Source organism: Bombus pascuorum, chromosome 9 (assembly GCF_905332965.1).
Source record: "Bombus pascuorum chromosome 9, iyBomPasc1.1, whole genome shotgun sequence".
NCBI lineage: Eukaryota > Metazoa > Arthropoda > Insecta > Hymenoptera > Apidae > Bombus > Bombus pascuorum.
The window spans coordinates 4,871,360-4,895,560 of record NC_083496.1 but is presented as its reverse complement, the minus strand read 5'-3'; the positions used below and the strand labels follow the sequence as shown (position 1 = coordinate 4,895,560).

Sequence of the window (24,201 nt, the reverse complement as noted above, 5' to 3'; positions counted from 1 at the left end):
GTATAATTTCTTTTTTGTCGGTAGCGCATTGGTACGCGCGAACCGAGCGGTCTCCGCTGCCACTTCTCTTCCGTCAGAGTTGCCGCGTGCGTGAACGCGTGTCTCTTACCCATCGTATGGATTTCGAGTGCGTGCTTCGCCGAAAGGATCCACGTCCATCCGACGTCCGTGCGTATCTGTTTCGCGAACGCGACAGCGAAGAGATTCGATTGAGTCGGCACGAAAACGGGGAATACGACGTCCTGGCCGAGTCGCGCTCGTTCCCATGGCTCTCCGCTCGAATTCGCGATTCCATGCACGTTCGTACGCGAATCGACGGGTCGAACAACCAGTTGCGAGGCAATCGCGAATTCACGATGAAACGATGAAAAAAGAATCGGCGAGATCGACCGATGTTTGTCTCCGTTCCGACCAGAGCCAGACGAATGTTCGTGAATCGTTTTACGGCAAAAAATCCGCTCCAAGTATAATACATATATATTCGCCTGCGCGCGAAGATGGAACGAAACCAATATTTACGTCGCTATGATTTACGCTCGCGACGACTTTCCTCGAATATCACGATCCACGGGAGAGCTCGGAACGAGACCGGCTCCGTAGATGAGAATCGTACCTCGTAGGCATTTCATCGAACAAAGGTTGAACGTTGATCGTCCGTGAAATCGTAATTCAACGGTTTTCTCCAGGCTCGCGCCGTTTCAACGTTTACCTACGCGAGTCTTCTCGCGTAGCAAAATGCCCGCAGGTGATAACTCGTTGGAAAAAGAGTACATTTATATTACGACGTCGAACCGTTTCTCCTTTCTTCCCATTTCTCTGAACGGCCTGACATTAAATTTTCACGCTGCCGGTAGTTCGTAAGAGTTGGATTAAACGTAACATCATGATCGATTACGCGACGCGGCGGACACAATCATCGACTGCTCCACGCTGTCTGCTTCCTCGAAGACCAGGATAGAAAGAGGTAAAACAGAGACTATCTTTTTATCGGAGAGGCCAAGTGGCTGGCGGTATACGGAACAAGCGTATTGTTCGAAAGCTTGTTACATTAGTCGAAAGTAGAGTGTAGTATAGATAGCAGCGTTTTCTCTTTCTCCCTGGTACGAAACCTTTGGGTGGCGGCGAGCAATCGTAAATACGTTGTAAACATTACCGATTCTCCGATATCGGAACTCGGTTTGATGGTGCGGTTCTTCCGCGAGAAAGAAAAAAGATACGGACGAGCATGTACAGACGGCTGTGTATACGCGTATGCATACTATACGCGCATATACGTCGAGCAAGTTTGCATTATGGAAATCCACGGATTTTACGACTTTTCGAAGATATCGCGTACATTTCCTTATCTCGGTTTAAGGTTCTCCGGCAAACGTTTATCTCCGTGGCGTAAAGAGGATAGATAGACTCCGCAAAATCGGCAATGATCTCGTTCCGCAGTGAGATATACCTGGTAGCCTCCTCCATTTTCCATCCCGTGAAATATTTATATTCACGGAGAGCAAGGTCGAGGAAGAGAGAATTTTTCCATGGAAACGCGGACGATTGTTCGACTCGTGGTCAGAACAGACAGCAGCAGATTCTCTGGGTATTTCGTGAATTGGATCCGCGGCCTTGCGCGTGTTCCCGGTACCGTTCGATCGCGCGGGAATGAATATCGGTAACCGTGGGACAGACGAGCACAGAGGGTCGATGCTTTCCCGTCGTACTCTACTCTTTCTCGTTGAATAGAAATGCCAAACTACGCGCTTTTTTATTTTTTTATTTTTGTTCTGGCGTCGGGCGTTGTGTCGGAACGAACCATCGGGGAGAACAATTCGGTGGAGGGCTAGGGGTGAGAAAAATATGGCCCGGGTGCTACGTCGATCCAACTTGCCCGTTTATTTTTTTTTTTTTTTCTCTCTCTTTCTTTTTCCGGCACTCGAGAATCGTCGACCGTTCCGAATATCGGTCACTGCAAATGAGATTCGTAGAAACGAAAACGCAACCGCGCGAACCGGATCTAACTCCGGTCCGACCGGCGCTTTCTTCCTTCACTTGGCGCGTCTAGCGAGAGACTCTTCACAGCGTGAAAGCAAACCGAATCACGACGAAAGAAAAACGGGAAAACACCGCGAAAGAGAGAGGGACAAAGAGAGCGTGGAGAAGAGGGTGGCAAGTGCCGGATTAACTAGCTTGTTTAAATGTTTAGATTGCCAGGTGGCAAAACTCTTCTTCTCCGTTCCGATGCAATTCGAATCGATCGACCGCTAAAAATCCGCTCGCGTTCGAGGTTATCGTCATCAAGAGGAAGCTCCGAGCTTTTTTAACGGATTTAAATGCTCGACGGGTCCTAGAAGCAAATAAACCAGCGAAAAATCAGAACAAGCTCTCCGAGCGGTACAATAAGAGCTCTGGTTTATAATTTCAGCATCGTGTACTCAAAAACCTTTTGACACGAAGATACATCAGTACCAATTGAGAAATAAAAGTCGCAAAACATCGTCGGACGCGAGCGGATTCCTCTCCGGAAGATGAAATTCCAGTCGCGATCGTGTCGTCTCTACACGAAGAAACGCGCGGACGTGACCGTCCTGACGACGATGAATTAGACGGTTCGGCGAACACGAACATCACGGTAAAAGTTTCAATGTTTCGTCTCTTTTATGAGACATTTCCCGCGAATGAACGTCTTTCGAGAAAGAAGTACAATCCCGATCAGATCTAGCGAAACGAGTCTCGTTAAAAGAGGCAAACGCGGACCGCACGGTATCCTTTCTCGAGCAAGAAGAACAGCTTTAACCGTAAGAGCGTCTCGCGAGTAAAACGAGTGGTCGGTGAATAGAGTCGGTTGGAATATACGATAGACGTCGCGTAATCTGAAAACCGTTCGGCTGATTAAATCGTGGCTAAGCGAACGTAGGTGTCGTTCTATAGCTGTGACCCGGTATCCTTTTAGAAACGAACGGATTCGCCGGCGCAGGAAAAGGAAACGAAGAGTGTACGTGCACGATGCCAGCCAGAACGACGTCAAAGGGTAGAACGCAGCCAGAAGCGAGCGGAACGTGGTCGAACCGATACTCGCAACAACACCGTTCGATTTTACACTTTTATACGAAACGAGCTACGCCGATCACCGTTTCCGTGTTGTTTCGACCTGACGGTTGTGCCTTTTGATTCGTACACGAAAATAGAGGCGAGTGACCGGTGAACGTCGACTAAAGCGCGCGACCATTGCCAACAAACGAAACGTCGCCGCTTGCCTCGTCGACGTCGGCATCAGCGAATCAACGTTGACGTGAGAACGATACGGGAAACGGTGGTGATTCGAGCGGCGTGACTGCGCGTGACGATCGACGCTCCCAAATGGATGGAAAGAGAGTACGCTCGAGTCTTAACCGGCCTGTAAATAGTCTGTCGTAATTCTCGTCACGCGGCTCCGATATCCCTTAAGCGGTGATATCCCCGGTCGGGTTGTTTCGCAAGCGTACGCAGACTTTCTTTCCTTTTCGCGAGCGAAACGAACCGGAGGAAATAGTGGCGAGCGAAAAACGTGGTGCAGTCTCCAGATTCCAATCGGGGAAAAAACGAGAAAGCAGGAAAGGAGAAAGGATATAAAAGGAAACGTCCAGGAAGGAGCCTAATGTTTCTCAACGACATGGAGCTGCTAATGTTCTTAGCAGTAACGGCCTCTCTTTTGGGTTATTGCCAAACAGATGAAAAAGGTAATGTATAGACGTCACTTGGACGGTGACGAAAGAAACGCGAGCTTTGCTTTCGGCTGTTGCCATCGCGCGATCGTAAATCCAGGGATGCACGATGGAAAACCGGCAAACATCGACAGAGATTAACTTTTATGGTCAGCGAAACGAGTGGCCGCCGCGAATGTACTTATATCACCGATACCGACCTCTTTTTCAATGGCCCAACGGTCTACCACTGCGCTTTTAATAACCAACGAAAACGCGCCAGTCGTAAACACGGAGGTATACGACTTGCTCGTTCTACGATCAGTCGATCCAACGGTTCCTATTTTCCAACGATTCCTGGATCGACGAAGCTCGCGTGTATCCTTTTAACGATAAATTTTCGTCGAACGTTTGCTCGTTTCTTTCGAACGGACGCAAAAATTTCAACGATACAATCGCGATGCAACGGTAAAAGGGATGTGAAAAGAAAAAATGCACCGTGAGGCTTTACGCGCGTAAAAATGAATTTTCAAGGATCCAATTATTTTCTCGCGGATAATATCGCGAGAGAAATTTCCATTTTGACAGTAATTCAGAAACTGTTGACCGAAAGTATCGAGAAAGAAGCAAATGAACAGCCACGACGGAGTATCACTTCGTACGGAATCTGCCCGTTTTTAATTAGAGTCATCAATCGCGTCAGAATTAAAAAATATTTCGCTGTTATTGGATGACAAAGTAAACGAAACAGCAAATATGGAACGGTTAATTGCAAACATTAATTACAAAATTAGTATGCCCCGTTTCGTTTCGCGAAAATTATAGCAAAGAGAAATAACGTAATAATACGAGATGTGGTTCGCTCGGTTCACGGTGACGCAGATGAAATGCCAAAGTATGATATCTGCAGCCGCGGTTTCGATCGTCTCTAATTGCCACGATACAGTCCGTGATTCACTGATTTTCGTCTCGTCTTCTTACCTATTTATGGCTACCGCCCACTTAACGACACATGAACAGCATCAGATCGATATCGACTTATTTACGTTCTGTAGCCGAGAACCAACCTGACCCAAGTCTATGTTTTTCGAAATCCAGTTATACACACAGCGCGTCATTGCACTTTCTTTATTTTATCAAAACAACATGGGCCTATTTACGTTCGTTATAAATAGAAAAAGGATTTAAGTGGATCAAGCCACTTTCAGTGGCCACTGTTTATCCGTATGACGTCGTCTTTTCGTTCTATTTCCTTTTGAACGATTTATCGTTAACGATTCGATATACAGAGACAACGAACCTTCCGGGAGATTTAATTTTAACGGTGAAAGAGGGAAAGAAGAAACGACGATCGAATTGAAAACGTGGAATCGCGATTTTTCATCTTGACACGACTGTGATGGAACGTGTAAAAAAAAAACGAAACTAGCCACCGTATCCATCTCTTTATTCGAGACTACGCATCACTAACCGATCATCGATGCACCGATAAAGCTTCAATTAATCCTCGTATAGAGCATACGCGCCGATCATTCGACGAACAAAGTACGAACTTGACCGATTAACAGATTTTCGAAACCTTCCATCTGAAATAACGTTGCCTGGAGAAGGACGCGGCGCGCATCGGATTTACGTATAACCGCCAACATCCGCGAGGGTTATCAGTTTTACGTAAACTGCGCTTCATCTACTCACTTCGTGACTTTGATCGGGTATTAAATTTTAGCGAAAGGATACGAGGAAGAAACGAAGAAAGGATAGCTAGAAGTTTGCCCATCGACCAACAAGGTGTAATCAGTTTTTCATTTAACCGGCTAATCCATCGTTTAGCGGATATTGCGAACGCCAACGATCGAATTATATGAGGTAGAAACTTTTAGCCGAAGCTTGAAAAACAATTACCTGCTATTTTTCGTTGTAACTGAGTCGAAAACGAAATTTATCGTTATCGATTTTACAGAAACCATTCTTGATCCTCGGCTACGTATTTCTGTAATAGCCGAACGTCGAGGGCAATCTAGCCGAACATCGAAATACCATGATGGAAATAGCAATAGCAACACGAGTTTAATCAATTTCCCGTTTATCTCGCGTTCCATTTCACTAATCCATCATTTTGCTGGGAAATTAATGCTACGTCGACGCTCGGCCCGCGATTCGAAAGCGTCCGTTTTTCGAGCAGTCGACGCTTTCTCAGTCGAAAGGAGCGTATCGACAGATTTTGTTAATTAAATACGACTGGCCGTTTAACGGCCAATCATCGTTGAAAAGCCGAAATCTCTATTCAGTGCGGTATGCGGAAATTTCGCGCGTCGATTCACGGGAAATCGTGAATACCGTGAAACGTGGCATCTTAATCCAACGCATTTCACGCGCTCCATTGAAAACCGGAATCCGTCGACGCGACAAAAACGGAATCGCGATACAAGAACAATATCGTCGTAGTCACCTTCCCGTTTATCCAGCTCATCTGTGCTTTATAGACTGCTATAGTTGTTCGCTGGAAACTTCGAACCGACAGGTGCATCGCTCGGTAAAACCAATTCCACCGACGGGACGTATCTACCACACGACTACGTACCGTGTAGTTGTCTCATCTTGTCTCGTCTCGAATTCAACGTGGGATTACTTTACCGAAAAGAAGACGAATACGAGCGACAGCAGCCGCTCGATGCTTTACCATTCGTAATACGCGAGTTAAGAAGAGACAAGGCCGAGTTCGATACAATTCCACGAACACGTCCGACGTCAAGTATTAGCTAAGAATGACGTTTATTGGTCAAATCTAGGGTTAGCTTGCAGAAACGCTACCCCCAAGCGACTGATTTTGCGCCATTTCTCTGCCCTATTATCTTGGTAATTAGCGATCGATCAACATTTCCGATAAGAGAAAATATGCTTGTAATTGGATAAGGATCTCGACCTCGTTATTTCTAGGTTGTGCCTTGCGCCGATGAATTCGAACCGTGAAAACAATAAAGCCTGTGCGTAAAAATCGACGGATTCTGATTAACGGGCACGCGTTAGTGTCGTACGGTATCATAGCTGAACTCTGCCATCGCCAACCAAACTGCATTCAACCGCGATACGAAGCTACAGGAGTAGTCTATGCGTGAATAACAATATTACGATCTACACGGTAACCTGAAATCGATGAAAACGATTCGCGGTCGACGTTAATGCTTTTATACGCTGTTCAACGATGATAGAGAAAGAAAAGCGAAGAGAAAGAAACAGAGATGAAAGGACGGCCCCGAAGAAAGAGAAAAAGAGGATCCTGCGTAGTTAATGACCCGTGCGGTTATTCTACGTACTCGACCGCTTTCTTAGATCATTTACACGCCACTGGGAAATAAACTCTTTACAAGTCTCAACGTTCGGTGTAAGAGGACGTCCGATTTCTCGGTATACAGCTAGATACGAGATCTCTCCTTCAACGGTCGTTTAAAGGAGTTGAAGTCGTTCATTCATCGGTCTTGCCAACCTTTTCAATCGCCTACTGTATTTTCTTTCTTCTCTTTTATCCCTTCTTCTTCTCTTCATTACGTTGTCCTCTTTCTCCGTGTTCGACACGATCCAAGTATATCGAATGATGAAAAATATCAAATCATAACGATCGACAACGTCAAATAAATTTTGCTCCATCGTGGCGCGGCATTGGTCGTTTATTTGCCACGGTTATAGTTCTCCTTTCGCAGTTGTTTCGATTTCTGTAAAATTCCCCATATTTTACGAAGCATCACCGCGGCAATGTGAATTAAACAGGTAAAAATCCATTTTGATACGGTTGCAAACGCGCAGCAGGTGAATATTTTACATCGATAAAAATTGCACGAACCCTTTATTCACGACCAAATGATAAATAGTTTATAAGCAGGCTTTAACGTTATTAAGAGCGATCAATTATCGTATAAAAATCTACACTGAAATTATTACTTATTCTACCAAGTCGAAAAGATTGAACTGTGCCATATATACAGAATTTTCTCGAAAACACCCATTACGCGTCTAGTCGCATTCCTCAAGACGAATTATTTATCAAGGTTTTAACAACGTTTCAACGTGTATGAAATTTTTATACGAATGATATGTACGGAACAAACAGGCGAAAATTAAAACGTTGAAACATATAGAGATTGGGCAAAATCGAATATCAAATTCAATTTGATTGTTCGAAGAATTAAATCGCTTAAACATCTACGATATAAAGCGACGCGTTCAAAACGAACATTTTTATCGATAAAATGGAAAACCGTGCAAACAACGCGTGCGTTCCTCCACGAAACGCAGAAAAGGAATAATCAACAATTTCTAAAGTTTTTGTTTATTTGCAATGTTTGCATCGATTCGTAGAACTCATCCCCAATAAAACTAAGGAAACGGAAAATATGCGCAAACAAGGGTATCGAATTGTTTCACCGATTCTATTGGTTTGTCGATCGATCGCTATACATTGTCGTGATCCAAAATGACCTTGACCGCCAATGAAACGACCTCGATAACTCCCATGTCATTTAAACGACCTTAATTTCTAACGACGCACGATCCGATCCTCTCAACCTACCTTATTTTTTATTCAAGTCGAAACTTTCATAGCAACAAAACGAGATTACCTACCACTGTTTACAACAAACTCGACACGATTATATTTCCATTTTATCGTGTTGTTTTCCTCTTTTAAATCCTTCTAAGGGACGATTTTAAGAACCTAAACTGTACGTTTATGCGTCTGTAAAAATACGCTCTACATTTTGTAACTTATTTTAAGTAGAAACGTGTATGCTTATGAACACGTTCCAAACGTATACACCTTCTAAGTAACCTAGACAAAGAAACGAGCAAACATATACTATACATTCATATTTCACGCATCGATAGCTGAACGATTGCCATCCGGAAGGAACAATAAATTTTTCAAATTTATTACAGTGTCATTTTATGGTGCGAGCTACATTCATCTTCCGGTACAAGAAGCTAAGGGTGCGACTGACATCAGCTTCCGGTTTCGAACTCATCTCGCGGACGCTATGCTGCTATTGGCCGCTGGCAAGACGGATTACTGCCTGATCAAACTCGAAGCCGGCAGATTGAAGGTTCGTTTGCCCTCAATGCTTACTTCTATTAATAGGCTTTCTGTTTGGAGCTCCGTGGTCGCTCGTCGTTAACCAACCGCACGTGCTACAGTCCGACGCGACAGTCAGACTTACGTCCCTCTCTTCCTGTCCCTCTTTCTCTCTTTCTCTTTGACTCCCTATCTTTCTACAACCTGGCTAAGAAATTAGGCTTGCTTTGATACATAGAGAAAGGGATGAAAAAAGAGAAGGGGAAACGCATAGAGCTAAAACACTACACCACGACCGCCATAAAAAATGCGAAAGGTGAAATACGATTTTCATGCACACGTCCAACGATGACGTTTTACCGGTTGGTTTTATAACTTCGATAAAAACCGTGATTTTAACGTCGCATCGTTGCCCCGTTTTATTCGAACCATTAAAACTCCGCAAGTAAAAACATCTTATTTATGTACACCGTTGCTTGTGAGGAGCACGAGCAACGGCTGAAAGGGGGAGAAACAGGGCAGATCGATGCATCTCGTGGCAGAATAACATTTATCGGCGAAAGAAGAAAACAACCATCTTTTTTCTTCTCTTTGCCTATTTTTCTCTTCCTTTCCCTTTCCTATTACGTAAAAAGCGTTCGTAAAATTCACTCTCGAGCAAAGTTAACGCCTTCCTTTGACTTTGTTTAAATCAATTCCAGGGCATTAAGTTCTCTCTGAATCAGCCGGGCATGAAACGCGCCAAGCCAATAATGAGTTTCAGCGTAAACTTTGATATAAAATACATACTGCTACGACACGATTTTGTTGTAGTTAATAATCCATCGCGTAACTACTGCATCGGAATGATCGCTTTATGCCAGCTGAAATAAACAATACGACATTGCAACCCATCGATCGCCGTTTCACGAGACAAGCAATTTTCGTCGCGTGTCTCAAAAATACAATAGCGGCCCGCGAGCCGTGACTATTTTTAATCCAATTAAATATGACACGCTGGGATTTAACTTTCACGCGCACGCCACATGAAATAAAACATTGTAATTTACTTCAAAGCAACATCCTCTGTAAACTGCCGTGAAAATTTCTATTTGCAAATAATCATGAAAACTATTCTTCCATGATTGTCGTTAAAACGCGATCGGCACCGAAATTTTTAACGCGAATCGTTACGTTTTAACTTAGCAAAAAGAAAAAAAAAAGCCAGCGTTCTATGTCGCACGATCTAACGAAAAAGTATGGAGGAACACGAGATCGTTTCGTTCAATTATGTCGGGTCGCGATTATACGTCATAATTTGTGCCGTCGTGGGTTTCGTCGGAAACTTTTATGCTTGTTTTCTTCCGGATGATTTTACTGTAACACGTTGAAGCGTACCGATCGTTAAGGATTCGTCGACACGAGTTTCAACCACGAGTTCTCGGTGCTCGTATGAACGTGCACGGTTATTAACGATCGTCGGTGACGCCGCGACGTCGGCCCGAAACGAATGCTCGTTGCTGAGGAATTAAACGGCTCCAACGAACGTACCAGGTTGCATTACGAGGAACAACGATGCACGTGGGACGACAGTGCCCAGATGGACCACTTTGCTCTTAAATAGTAATCGTCGTCGAGCTCTAGTTACAAATTATGAATCCGTGAGAAGAATCGCTATAAGTATGACGAATAGGAGCAACATCGCCGCAACATGCGTACAACTATCTAACGATAAATAGGAACCAGTTGTTAATCCAGCTACGCTCGTTACGTTTAATTCGAATATATTATATCCGGCGATCGCGTTCATACGAAGCAAACGCTTGATAAGTAGAAACAAACGCGAAAGCCCGAAACATTTACAGAACGCTGGCTATTAATCGTCTGTCAGCGGTTATTGTTACCTGGCCTCAGACCAGGGACATTAATATTCTTTAGCGAGAGGGGATTTGCAAACTTTGAATCGGTGACGCGTATCGTTCTTGATTGAACGTTTTAGACCGATTCTGGCATTAACTTGCGTTAACGCGATTAGCGAAAGTCGCGTTTCGTGTCTCTCATCCTTCGTAAACGCGTTCGAACGTGAATCGATAGACGCAAGCGAGATCGTAACACAAACCACGTTTCACCGACGATGAATCTTCGTTAGAAATTGCGAACGTGTAACTCTCAATTAAGAAGCTACATAAAGGGAAGAGACGCAAACAATAAGCAACCGGGTATATAAAACAGTGTTGACGTCTGCGGCGAACATTTAACTGCCATCGTACCATATCGCGCGATTATACGAATACGAGAGGAAAAATTCTCGAACGAAACTCTAATTCGATCTAATTCAGCAAGGAAGAAAAACGAGGAAAGCGCCAGTTCCTTCGCGAACTCTAATAAATCCAGAAAATTGCAGACCGATCAGCCTATTCAGCTGGCCGAGCGAGACCCTGGAAATGCGAATTGCTATAATTCAGCTAAAAATCTAGAACGTCGTGAAAGCAGTTCCCTTCTGGACTCGTCTTAAATCTTTCGGAAACGTAGAGAAAATTACAGAGCAACTGACTTCTTCGATACTACTACGCAGTGGTTAATGCGTGAACGTAACTGTCGGCCGTCTTCTAGGAAATTTAAATCGTCGAACATGAGCCTTTTTGCGACAACCTTAAGACGATGACTAGGGTAATCCAGTATCGCGATAGAGTGTTGAAATACCGTCTAAGTGCATTAGAGGACGAGGAAAATGCCGTTTCTCGGTGGAGCGCTAGGATCCAAGGTGAAAACCGCGCGAATCTAATTTCGCGAAGGGTTAAGTCCACAGGTCGAACCATGAGAAGACGGGTAGGTGGTGTCTGAGCTTAATTAAATTTGTTAAGAAGATCGTTAAAGAGGATGAGAAGGGGGATAAGCGAGAGAGCAAAAAGTGCAATGGAATCGTTTCAGCCTTGTATGCCTCGGTACGCTGTCGGATCTGCCTCGTCTCTCGCTTCGTGGTTTTACTCGCTTAAAATCTTTTCCATCTTCACGATTATTCAATTATTCGGAAATTGGAGCTCATCGACGAGAAGTATCGTTTACTTCCGATTGTTTCAGCAGCCCGTTAAATTCGCATGAAAATTTATTCTATTGCGCGTTACAGCGTTTATATTTACCAACTGAACGAAAAATCTCTATGAATTTAATCAAACGTGCATCGTTTGCTTTATATCGAAAGTCCGTCGAAATGATTCGATGTCCGCCGAAGCACGCAATTCCGAATTCGGTTTGGTGGTCAGAATGTGTATGAGAGAGAGAGAGAGAGAGAAGGAAAATATCATCGTTTTTCTCCTGGTTGTAATCGACCAGTCGAATATTTGTCATTGTTCCCTTTCCAATCACCGGTGCTGCATCGATAATGCACCGACGTGGTCGTCTCTTCGACCTTCGAAACGTATAGATTCGCGTTTACACTCAACGAAGTGTCGTGTCTCTCGCGCTTATACATATTAATGGGTTCCTGCATAGTCATCGGACATCACGCTACTACCGGCTGAACTTGCAACTCGCAAAAGCTCACGCCTTTATTACGGAATCGATCGCAGAACGAGAAGAGACCGTCTGAAGCGTCGGTGTTACGATCGGCTTCGATGCCAATCGCGCAACCTCGTAATTTCGACCCGCCTCTGCGAACGATCGACTTTTCATTAAGCTACGATTCTACCACGGCTGTCTCGGTGGTTCGTTCCCCTGTTCAAGATCAACGACGAAGAGATCGTGGGAGTTACATCGAAGACGTCGCTATAAGTCTCGATCGGTCGATTTAGGTCGCGATTAAAGACTCTTTGTCAGAGGCTACCGCGTCGTCCCTCGACAAAGCGCGTCGTGTACCATCCTAACTCGATAATGCATTACTCGAACCAGTCTCATAATGTCGACCCAAGATGCCGCAAAACGGAAAAAAAAGCTTCGCGTAATCCCTGCCCGTTTGTGGCGTCGTACCGGCTACCTGTGCAAAAGGGTCGAGCTTTGGATTAATAAAACGTACTAGCTAGACTACTGTGTCAACCGTTTCTTTTTAACCGGTACCTGGATTATCGTGGCCGCTTTCCTTTTTCACCGGACGGACAGTTCCTTGCAGATTTTAAACGAAGCAAGTGTTACGTAAATAGATGCTAATTTTTATTCTAATTTACTTAGATGCCGGAGTCAAGGAGTTGGCGCGAGTAAGTTTCCTAAATAAGGGAAAGATTATGCGGTGAGCTGTTTGCCTTCCTTGCTATTCTTTATGAATTATGTTCTCGGGTATGTGTTCTTCGCAGCTTTTCAAAAACTCGCCCACAGGTTTCAGAAAATCCGATTACGTGCCATCTAGTTAGAAGTAGAGTCTGATAAACGAGCAATAGATGGCAATCCGAGGAAGATCAATATTTAATACGCTTCTAGAGTATCCTTTTACACTACGCATGCATGAACCGAGGATGTGATTCTTGTTAAAGTAGAATGAAAAATGGGACGTTGAATCGCCAAGGGTTTCTCTCGGCCCGGCTTGTCGGAAAAATTTCAAAAAGTATTACTAGCACGAGCTAACCGCAAGAAATCTAAATCTTTTCACAGTCGAGTTTCTTCCTAGATAATAAGAATACATAAACCCAAAATTGTACACCATCGAAAGAATAATTCTCCTTCTATGCATCACCTTATCTAAATTTCCAACAAGGAGCAATTATCCTTGGAAAAACGTTGTTCGACTTTGGCCGAGCATCGAAGTTCATGTAATTCCATCTGTCTTTAGTCGGACGACTTACGAAGATCGTTTCTTTTGATTTTTTCACAGGTTCACATAAATTTAGGCGCAGGTGAAAGCGAGATGGCCAGTGCTCGTGGATTGACATTGAACGATCTGAGCTGGCACGAGGTAAACCTGACGAGACGAGAAGCGAATATCACGCTACAGATTGACGTGATACACACGACCAAGTCCCTTCTACCAGGACGTTTCTTCGAACTGAATATACACTACGGAGTCTTCATCGGGGGACAGGGTGACTTTAACGAGCTATTTCTAGGTAAGGCGCACCGGCAAGCTTGACTCACTCGGATAAATCGTCGCGCCACGTGACTGCACTAGCTTACTAACTTACGCCTCGTTTCCAACGCGAGGACCGCACCAGCTACCACGCATCGATTTTGATGAAGTTTCATGGTTAGATCGAGAAGACAAATATTTTTTCCTCCAGCCAACCCGTGATAGTCCGTGCAATTACTTCGCAGCATTTAACGCTTCTCGTTTAAGATATTTGTAACGTAAAGCGACTTTCTTGTAATTTCTTTGAAATTTTAACGATACGTTGTTTAACATATTATCTGTATATAGACGTATATATGTATATACATGATTCAATTTTTAGAGAACCTAGCCTTAGCGAAATGGAAATATTCATCTTCAAAGTTGTAAGTTTTAACGCGTAATCCCTATAGAGCTGCTGCATCCCGAGCTGTTGCAAAAATAACTTTTTGATGAATTGCAAAAGAACCGTTCCTACGAAGTTCTTAAAAAACTAATATGTAGTGTAAAATGATTAAGAGAATTTTTTCAGAAAGAAAGTTAGTCTTCACGCAGCCGTTTTCGACTAAAAGTAACGTGAAATATCGTAATATCGGTAATCTCCGCATCGAAATTGTTGCGTACATTACAACGCGAAGGTGTCGTTACGTCCATTTCTGAATTATTCGTTGGTACGCGCACGTGCAGACAGCTACGAAATTTCTTCATAGAGAATCTCATACACGCGTGGAGAACATGACTTTTGAGTTTCAGTGTGTTTTACTTTCAACAGATACCGTTACGTTACAAATATCTTAAACCATTGTCTTCTTCAAATCGAACAAGACTACGATTTCATTTCCTTTTGCTCGGTTGAACGTTCGCCAGCACAGCCTTTAACATCTATCGGAGTGAAAATTTACGAGTATCGTCTACGAGGCTACCTTCGACCAAGATTTTCACTGATAAATTTTTACTACTACCCCAACGATAAAATCCGTCACGGCCGGAATTGAAATATAAAAACAATATAAGGACGTTCGACGAAAAATATTTCATTGACGCGGTCGAGTGGAACTAGATTTGACAAGCCTCGCTTCGATTCCACACGCCATTCGTATAAAAACTCATATTTTCACAACTGCAAACGGATTATACAGAGACGACCAAAGGTTTGTGTTACGTGATCACGGCCCGGCAACAACCAGTTGGGTTCAAATATTCGTATTGCGTTTGTTGCGGCAAAATATCTACTCTATTGCAGAGATTTTCTCGCTCTACGTACAATAGAAGCAACGGATCCCACGATTCGGCAGTCCAGTGTTTCTATTTATTATTTCTTGTGGTACGATCGAATCTGCGAAAAATATTTCCACTTACGAATTTTCGATTACAAACTGTTTTCGCGATTCTTCTACCGTTGTACTAATTGTGAAGTAGCTGATATATCGTGCCAGTCGGAAAGAAAAAGAGAAAACGACAAACGACGATTACGTAGATAAGTAAAAATACAGGATGAATCACTCGAAAGCAATCGTTAGAATCGCTGGTTTTTTCTTTTCTTTTTTTTTATAAAAATTAACGCACGACTCACGTATTTCTCTTCGTTTTCTCTCGAGTATCTTTGAGTGCCCTGCAATATCCTCGAATAGTTATTATTCGTTGTTAAATTCGAAGGACAAAAAGATACGAAAATTTTTCAAAAAAATTCTAGTATTTTTCGTGCTTGTAGCAACGAAATTTCACTGACAAAAGCTTTCGATTTCGATCTCGATCGATGCTCGGTGTTTAACGATAAACAGCGATACAGAAGAAAATCGATAAGGCAATCGTGAGTAAATCGGAGTAAGCAATTAAAAGAGCGATTCGCCTCATATATCAAATAGCCAGTCTGTATCTTTCGACATCGATCTAGTGAAATATTATTTAGTGTACGTCATAGGGGATATTTACTCCATCCATCACTGACGTGCGCACCATCAGCAACGGTCATTGAGCAAGATTAGCACGGAGAATATTCTGATAGTAGGACACCACGACACTGGCCGTACTCTCTAAACCTAATTTCTAGTCGCTGACGGATCGATCATCGATCTCCTTCCTCGACAAGATGAAATTATCGAAGCTTACTGGGATGGCCGACCCGTTAATCGGGATCGTGAAATCGTAAATTGGATGTGTACGGTGCGTATAGCTGACCGACAGGAGGCCGGTTTCGAGAATGAGAAGCTACTCCTTTCACTCCGATCTAGGCATGCAGATGATATCTAAGTAGCAACTTCGACAAGATTATACCCGATGAGAAACAATCCAAGCGAGAAATATATGTTATGAATTTTGCTACTCGCGAATTCCACTAGACTTCCGCGCGGTCGAGCTCTGTCTCTGGTATCTCTGTTGCGTATCTCTCGCAGCTATTTCCGCGGGTTAAATCACAGCGCAAGGATGAACGGTATGGTTCGCCTCAAGCTAAAACGGCAATAACTTGGATCGCAAGAGCACAGTGACAGCGATAGAGACCGGTTGGTTAAAAAGCAAAAATTCATCGCAAGGTGACCGAGGTGACGCGTTCCAAATTGAATACGATCAGTACAAACAGAGAGTGTACCGGTGACGCTCGTTCCCGCCGTTATTCCCTCGAGCATCTCGTGCAACGCTCGACGACCAGCTCGAAATTCAATTTACATATTCATGACAATTCATTTGTACCCCATGGTACGACATAACCGTACCCGCCACCCCCCCCAGGATCTCTTATTAATTCCTGCTACCCCGCGAACCCCGCTAAATTCCCCGAGTCGAGGAATAAAGAACGAGGAAAATGGCGAACAGACCGTCTACGTCGCGCCACTCTCGGACTATTCGTTCGTTTTCGTATACAGAGTTCTCGTGTTCGTGCGCAATTTTAAGAAGAAAGGTCGGAACGATCCTACGAAGTCGCTTCTATGCGACCAGACGGTAGAAGAGTTCGCGAAAAGTTAGAATCGCGGCGACTTTTCATTTTCCATCCATCTTGCTGAAATATGCATGAAAACGGTATAGGCTGTTAATCTAACTGCGAGACTCGGATGCTTCCTTCTGTCGACTATCCGCGGATTAAGCCAACGACGATAAAACAGCTAAACATTAAAATAACTTTTCATTCGGATCTTCCCGTTATATAGGTAGCATTGAAAATAAAATTCTCAGCATGAATTTCGTTTATCGAGTGACGTTTCCGTGGCTACGCGAAAATATAGAGAACACTCCCCACTAGACATACATCCGATACCGGGAAATCAATAAAAGTATATACCGAGATGTCGGTGTCAATGTTCTATCGCGAAACATTCGATCACGGTTACGTCCAAATAAATTGAACAGTCTTGAATGTGGCGACAGGGGAAATTATTTATTTTATGGTCGCTCGGCTTCACGACCGCGAATACGGCGAATCGTTTTCATCTGCGAACATCGCGATATCACCGTCTCCGCAGCGACGAAATATCGCGATACATATGAAACGCACTGCAGAATATTTTTTTATCGCTCTCTCTCTTCCTCTCCCTCTCCCTCTCCCTCTCTCTCTCTCTCTTTCTCTTTCTCTTTCTCTGTCTCTCGTCGTTATTTTCTTCGACGATGCAGCGAAAACTACTCCCCTTTCTTTAAATGAATGCGAATACGAATACGAATTACCAGTCGCCAAGTAAAGCGGAACTCCTTGTATCTGTAATCTCTGTAGAGCGTTTTATTCTGCATTTCATTCGCGACCACGTGCACAAAATCACGAAACGCGAGCGAGGTCCATTTGTAGATCCGTCGTGCAAATGTGAAAGATGTTTGTAGCTGATAGGGAGACTGGGCTCCTCCCGATGACCCGTCCGAATCGCGTTTTCTTGGTGATGATTCGTGGTGCTTGTACTTGCTTGGCCCGTGGACTCTTCGTCGTCTCGTTAGAGCAGAGTCTCTTGGCCCAATCATCCGCGGAAGGCAAAATAAGAGATATCCTATCCTCCTTTTGTTCAGATTCCTTTCATTCGATTGGATGCAGTGGATTAGGATTTATAGCTGCATGCGTATGTAACCATCCTGCTTTATTGTGTCGAGCTGTATCGTTCCGAAGTTGTCCTTTTGATATTGTCGGCGCCTTGTGTGCGATAGCGTTCGTTGGTTCCGCCTAACCCGGGCTATTATGCCTAGACTCTGATTTCAGGGGACAGTTGCGCTCTGAATTGCCCAGCATTAGGCCGCGTTTCTTTCCGCGAGGTGTCACCATGCTGGGTGTCACCTTGCCAGCCTGAACGGCGCACCGACTTATTTGCCAACCTGAGCTGCAAAGCGACTTAGTTGCCAACCTGAGCAACAGAGCGACTTATTTGCCAACCCAAAAAATTCCATATTTTCATGAGCTTTGCCAAATGGATGTTAAATATGTTGCAAATTATTGACTAAAGAGCAACCGGTCAGGTCAAACCGATCGGTCGATATCGCGTACCTCGAATGAATTAACGCTCAAAGTGGAGGAAGTTTAATAGATCGAGTGTTAGAGTAATCCAGCACTGTATTTGCATTTGTTGTATAAACGTGAAGTGTGATGTTAGGAACACGGCGGTGGTAAGATCTTGTTGTGAGTGAAGTATTTCACCCGTATGGTACGATGTCTGATGATGAACTATCCTCCTACGTTGCTGATTGTCCCTACCAGCCGTTGAGTTTCGTCTGTCCCTCGTGCCCTTTCGGCTGTTCCTTTCCCGAGGTTTTTTACTTGACCTCGGAGTCATTAGGTTTACAGCTCGGGGAGGACGTGTAATTCGGAATTTCTTAAAGAAGGGAATGGGCCAAAATTCCGAACATACCGCACCCTTGAACGATCCCGTTCAAAAAATTGCTGGTGGTGGTATATATTTATTCTGTAGGTTCTCGTTCCTCGTCGTCGATAGGTAATGGGCTATTTTATTGACCTTAAAATCCTGCAAGAGCGATGCGCAGTCTCTCCCCTTCGGAACGGGACATTTTCCAGTGACCTCGGTCCATTTTGCGGTTATCCGCGGTATCTTTAGCCGCCTGTAGGAAAAACCGTTCTCGAAACTTCTCCAATTAATATAATCGTGAAGCACGCGAGAGGATCACGTAGAATGGAAGCTGTGGCACGGTTGCGGCATGAACGATTTACCGCACTATGAACGGCTGGGTTTATTGCCGAGGTTTATATACCGCTACACCGGAAAATGTCATCACGAACCCCTGTCAGTAAACACCCGTACGGTTTTGCATCCTTGTGCGTCTCGTGTTACCTTACCGCAGGTATATAACCGTCGTCTTTCACGGAACCGCTTCGACTATAAACATAACTTTCAGGCCGATACCACCACTCGCGAACGAAATCGGATTCGTTCAATCGTACACCAAACTCTCTTTATCGGGAAATGAATTACCTATCGTTGAAATTGCTACGTAGATCGGGCTCGTTCTAATAAATTAACCGAGTTACAGCGCGATTATTTTCGTGAATTATGTTTGGCGATCGTATAATGGAATAGGTGGATTCGATAGCCTAGTTGGTTCCCTGGCAGCCAACGAAACTGAGATTATCTGGCCATCAACCCCGATGTGGTTTGCAACTGACGCTTTCATTACACCGCTCCTTCGCGAAGACCTCCGCCACTGAATAATACCTCGTGAACCGGTGCCAAAGGGTGCCACCACGTTCCCTGCGTTCCGCGAGACTATAAGAATCAGCCTAGCCATCGAATTTAATATCCGCCTGTTTCGTTATTTGCTCGTGCGAGCAATTCGTTCAAAGGAATTTGCAAACGACGAATCCGAAAGTCGCGCGACGCTAACGACTCGAACGAAATCGTTTAGACCGTTGTTCCAGTCGACCACGTGAAATCCAGCGAATTTCCTTTTTCAAATTTGACCACAGCGCGTTGACGTCGACGATATCTTTTCCTTCATATGTTCCTCTATTCTCAGGGCACACGGATTACTTGAGAGGCTGCATGGCTGACATAATCTACAATGGCGCCAGGGTAATAGAATACGCCAAGTCGAGAAAAGGCCAGTCGGAGGCGACTGCCGTTACGTGGAGCTGTTCGCCGGAATTCGACGCTACAAGAAGCACGGAAGTTAGTTTCGTGGAGGATGGTGCGTTCACAGCGATCCCAAGACCTATTCCACGCTCGGGCTCCAAGTACGTAGATAAATACGCTCCTTTGCGCCGTATGAATTACATCCAAACACTCAACTTGTGGAACTCGTTCGAAAATGGCCTTAAGCCTGCCGTAGATAGTCAAATTAATTAACTTTCAAGCAAGACTTGACATAATAGAAACGTTATTTCTATTATTAACCGCTTGTCGATCTTGCGCTTTTCTGAAACGCGATTCCGACTGCGTGAGTGTCAGTTCCAACGAAATATACACGCGTAGACGTAGCCGATTTTGTAACAGAAAATAAATCGACCTAGGACGATATTATAGACGAACGATCCTCGCGCGTGACGCTTCGTCAACCGTCAAACAACTGTTATTAGCGGTTTCAGAAATTATCGATAGACGGATGAACCGCTATGAATACAAACTAACAATAATATTTGATGCGTGTCTATTTAAAGCGTCGGGTAGATGCAAAATCTAGCTTCCAAGTCAATGTTAGTGCCAGTCTGTGAGAGACTGCGTGCTTATCAAAACTAATCGACGACTACAAGTTACTCAGCGTATCGTGCCGAGCTTGATGAACCATTAATAATCGGATAAATAATTTAGCAAGGTAAGAAGCAGCTAGCAACACGGCACGACGGAGGTAATTTAATTTCCTCCGAATTTCAATTGCAAGACATTCGCCAGGATGTTTTATAATCGTAAAATCATGGCGATATCAAAGGTAGATATCTTTTACGGAACGTATCTTTGTATTTCTTTCGTAGCAGATATTAGTCGGGTAATGTTCTTAATGTTGTTGCAAACCTTTGACGAATGCCCGTACTACTTTCAACGACAAAGGCCAACGAGAACGCTGGTGAAGCATTTCGGAAAGCTCCAAAGAAAAACCGCAATCGCGTTACGACGAAAACATCGCTACTAGTTACAACAATATCCGCGATTCCTCGTATCTCCTCCTCTCTAAGAAGTACTCACTTTGATCTCATTTTTCGGAATAACAAAGAGTTCCAGGTATAAGAGTTTTGATTGGTTCCACGAATCGCAACGGCAAACTTCTCTCTCTTTCTCTCTCTCTCTCTTTCTTTCTGGTTAAATAATGGGTAGTGTTTTCCGAAATTAATACTACTGGCAACTAAAAAAAAAAATTCATAATGTACACATGTAAGGTATCGTATCTCTGGCGTATAATAGTTCTTTCGTTTAACTTTTAATCGGTATCATTGTGCATGAATTTTACAGGATATGCAAAAGAGCGGTATGAAACAGGGAAGTTCCCTTAAAACGACAATATCGCGAAAATCTTCCGCGCGATAATTAAAACACGACTAACCGAATTATCTTTCCCGATTAACAAATATACAGGAATATCCGAGCTCGATATTCTCGGATAGAATAGAATTCATTTCGCGAAGGACTGAAACAGCTTCTTCGAATTGCACGCGACGTAAAGAATGGTCGGGCACCTGGAAGTCTTTGTCTCTCCAAATTAAAAACATGCTCGTCACGATTCTTAATTCGAAGCTTGATACAGGGGACAAAGGGGGTACGGTACCTGTTGCGTATCGACGGTAACGACGGTGTCGAAACAATGCCAACAATCCTGTTCCCTTCGCCACTATGTATTGTACGTGGAACATCCTTGGACATCGACGGCTGATGAATTCTGTCGGAGCGTCAGAACGAGCGGCGTGCACTGCAAACATGCCGGCGGAAATGAAAGCGCTCGGTGTCGTTTAGACGGTCCTCTTAAACACTCCTGACCGAATTCAACCAGAAACGTGTAAACAAAACGTTAATCACCACGGAATCCAACAATCTGGGACGACCATTAATTCCACGCGTCCGCGTCTTCGTTGCTCTCGTCCGTGTTTTTCCGCGCGTTTACGCCATCTTTTGTCCCGTATCGTCGCATTTCGAACATTGCGTTCAATCCCGAGAAGATGACAGTCCTAAAAATTGAAAAGAAACGCTTTTCAGTTTTACAGAAAACATTTGACAAAAAATTTCAATTTGATAAAAGTATCGCGAGATACTCGTAAGCCGCGCGATTATCCCACGATCCATTTAACTCTCGCTGGCAATGATATCGCGCCGCTTTTAATTCGTTTCCATCCGATTATTCTTATCGCGCATCAATACAGCGTTCGAACGCGCTCCCATTTCCACCAGCTAATAATTCATAAAGTTCTAGCAGAGGATTTTCAAGTATTTCGTTAAACACATTTCGCGCGAGACCTGCGAAACTTCGCGTAGGATAAAGGATGCGAACGATCAGGTAATTTCGCTGGAGCAGTTAAGAAAGTGGAAATTTCGTGTGGCGCTCCCTTAACGGTTTAGCAGGTCCCCATTCATAGGCGGTAGACGCGATCCGAACAAGTCAATTTACGAAATTCTAGCTCGCTCGTGAATAGAACCGGCGATGTTGTTACTGGAGTTTTAACGTTATTCTCAAATACCATGGCTCGCTTCGTGTATCCGGGTATGTTGGATAAACGCGGTTTGACGAGTTCGACTCGCGTAAAGTAAAGTTGGACAGTGCCGTTCGGCCAACGACTTCCTTTACAATTTTGCCCTCTTCGATCGATCCTCCCCTTCCCTTCGTTGTTTCGTAGATGGGAATTCGAGTTGAAGACCGGCGCGGAGAGTGGCCTGCTGCTCTACAACACTGGGCAATCGTCGTACGCCGATTACCTCGGGATCGAGTTGTTCGAGGGTAAAATTCGACTTCTGATGAACAAAGGGAACGGGCCGACCGAGTTGATACACGGCACGCCGGTGGCGGACGGCAAGTGGCATCGGGTGGCCGTTGACTTCAATCCGAGCGGAATCGGGATCACGGTCGACCGTCAAGAAAAAACGATCACTCTACCCTCCGGTGGAAATCGCTACCTCGATCTGGCCGACACCCTCTACATAGGCGGCACAGAGCTGAATAAACGCGCCAGAGCGCTCGGCAAAGGCCTCAAATCCGGCGACGTGAGCTACAATGGTTGCCTGCGAAATATGCTGCTGGATAACAAGGAGCTCGGTCTGCCGGACGTTAAAATCAGTCAGGGTATCGTCGTTGGCTGCGTTTGGGGATATCCCTGTATCGACGCAGATCCCTGTATTTCCGAAGCAGTTTGCTCGCAACTAGGTGTCAGCTCTTTTAAGTGCGACTGTGATCAACCACTGTGCATCAAAGCAAACTACGCCGAGGATCACAAGGTAAACGTTTGCAAATTCCTCTTTCCGAATAACATTTCTGCTTTGCGATCGAATTTCTACCTCCTTCCGACGTATCTTCCATTTTTCCATCAATTCGCTCGCATCTTGTCACCCAAGGAGAAATTAGGTAAGAAGGGAGGCAAGGACCTTCGTGATACGCCTCAATTTCAAATTCCGTAGGTTCACTCGAGGGTAAATTTGCCCGTGAATTTGGAGATACTCTCGCTAAGGCCCTTGCTACTATCCGAAGGGGAACACGCGCTGCTGACGAGCGATAACATTGCCATGGTACTAGACATTGCTAAATATGGGATGGAAGAGGACGGTGTTATCTTCAACTTGGTAACCCCGCCCACGTACGGTACCTTGGCCCTGGATCTTTTAACGACCAGAACCGCGCATTCCTTCACTCTTCAAGACGTTAATCGAGATAAGGTAATGTGTTTCTGCTACCAGTACGCGTAGAACGGTTTTCCAATATCCGTGAAATATCGTAACGTGGAACGATCGGTGAGAAGGATGAATCGACGAACGGCAACGATCCAACAGGTAACCGATATATTCGAGCAACACAAAGAAAAGTGGAAAATCACGCGTTCTTCCAGTTTGTCATAAGGCCACGAGCTATAGATAGTTCGCGGCACAAGGACTAACTTTAGAACCGTGGGGGGCCGCGTAGTGGGCTCGTGTCGTCGGAACTCTCGGTTCGGTCTGTTCTTCTTCTACTTACACCCGATTTATCCAGCGACACTACGTCTATTTATAGACACCACCACTTATTAACGGTTTTTTTTCGAGGGTTAACGTCGAGCCGAAACCGCTTATCCGTCAAACGTTTTCTTCGGAGCTTAAAAAAAGCGAAACTTTGTTCGAAAAGCCTACGCAGAGAACGGACAAAATCGGCAGAATTCGCGCGTCGATTCAGTATGCTAATCGTCGATTCATAAGCTCGCCTCCGCCGCTTTAATTAATTTGAACCGCGGGCAGACGGCAGATTTAGCGCCAGCAATGATTCAACGACGGGAAAGCGTAAAGGGAATCTTTAAGGAAGTTTAATTTTAAAAGCGGCGAGTCACGCGGAAGGTACGAGTTTCAAGATATTAAGGCAGTTTATTGGTTCGTTAAGAAGAAAAG

At 44.4% G+C, this 24,201-nt stretch overlaps 1 protein-coding gene across 12 annotated transcripts in view; it reads left to right on the top strand.

The window, feature by feature from the left end:
* LOC132910451 (chondroitin sulfate proteoglycan 4) overlaps positions 1–24,201 on the top strand; it is a 33,676-nt gene that overhangs the window by 798 nt on the left and 8,677 nt on the right. For 4 of the 12 annotated variants that reach the window (XM_060966152.1, XM_060966148.1, XM_060966151.1 and 1 more), the window contains exons 2-7: positions 2,936–3,701; positions 8,595–8,758; positions 13,508–13,739; positions 19,673–19,889; positions 22,473–23,067; positions 23,248–23,502. In XM_060966152.1, coding sequence (XP_060822135.1) covers positions 3,620–3,701; positions 8,595–8,758; positions 13,508–13,739; positions 19,673–19,889; positions 22,473–23,067; positions 23,248–23,502 — 1,545 coding nt within the window. In that variant the 5' untranslated portion in view covers positions 2,936–3,619. Of the gene's footprint in view, positions 1–10; positions 965–2,188; positions 3,702–8,594; positions 8,759–13,507; positions 13,740–19,672; positions 19,890–22,472; positions 23,068–23,247; positions 23,503–24,201 lie in introns of those variants that run through there. The other 8 variants (XM_060966154.1, XM_060966150.1, XM_060966153.1 and 5 more) reach the window with 5 other exon arrangements.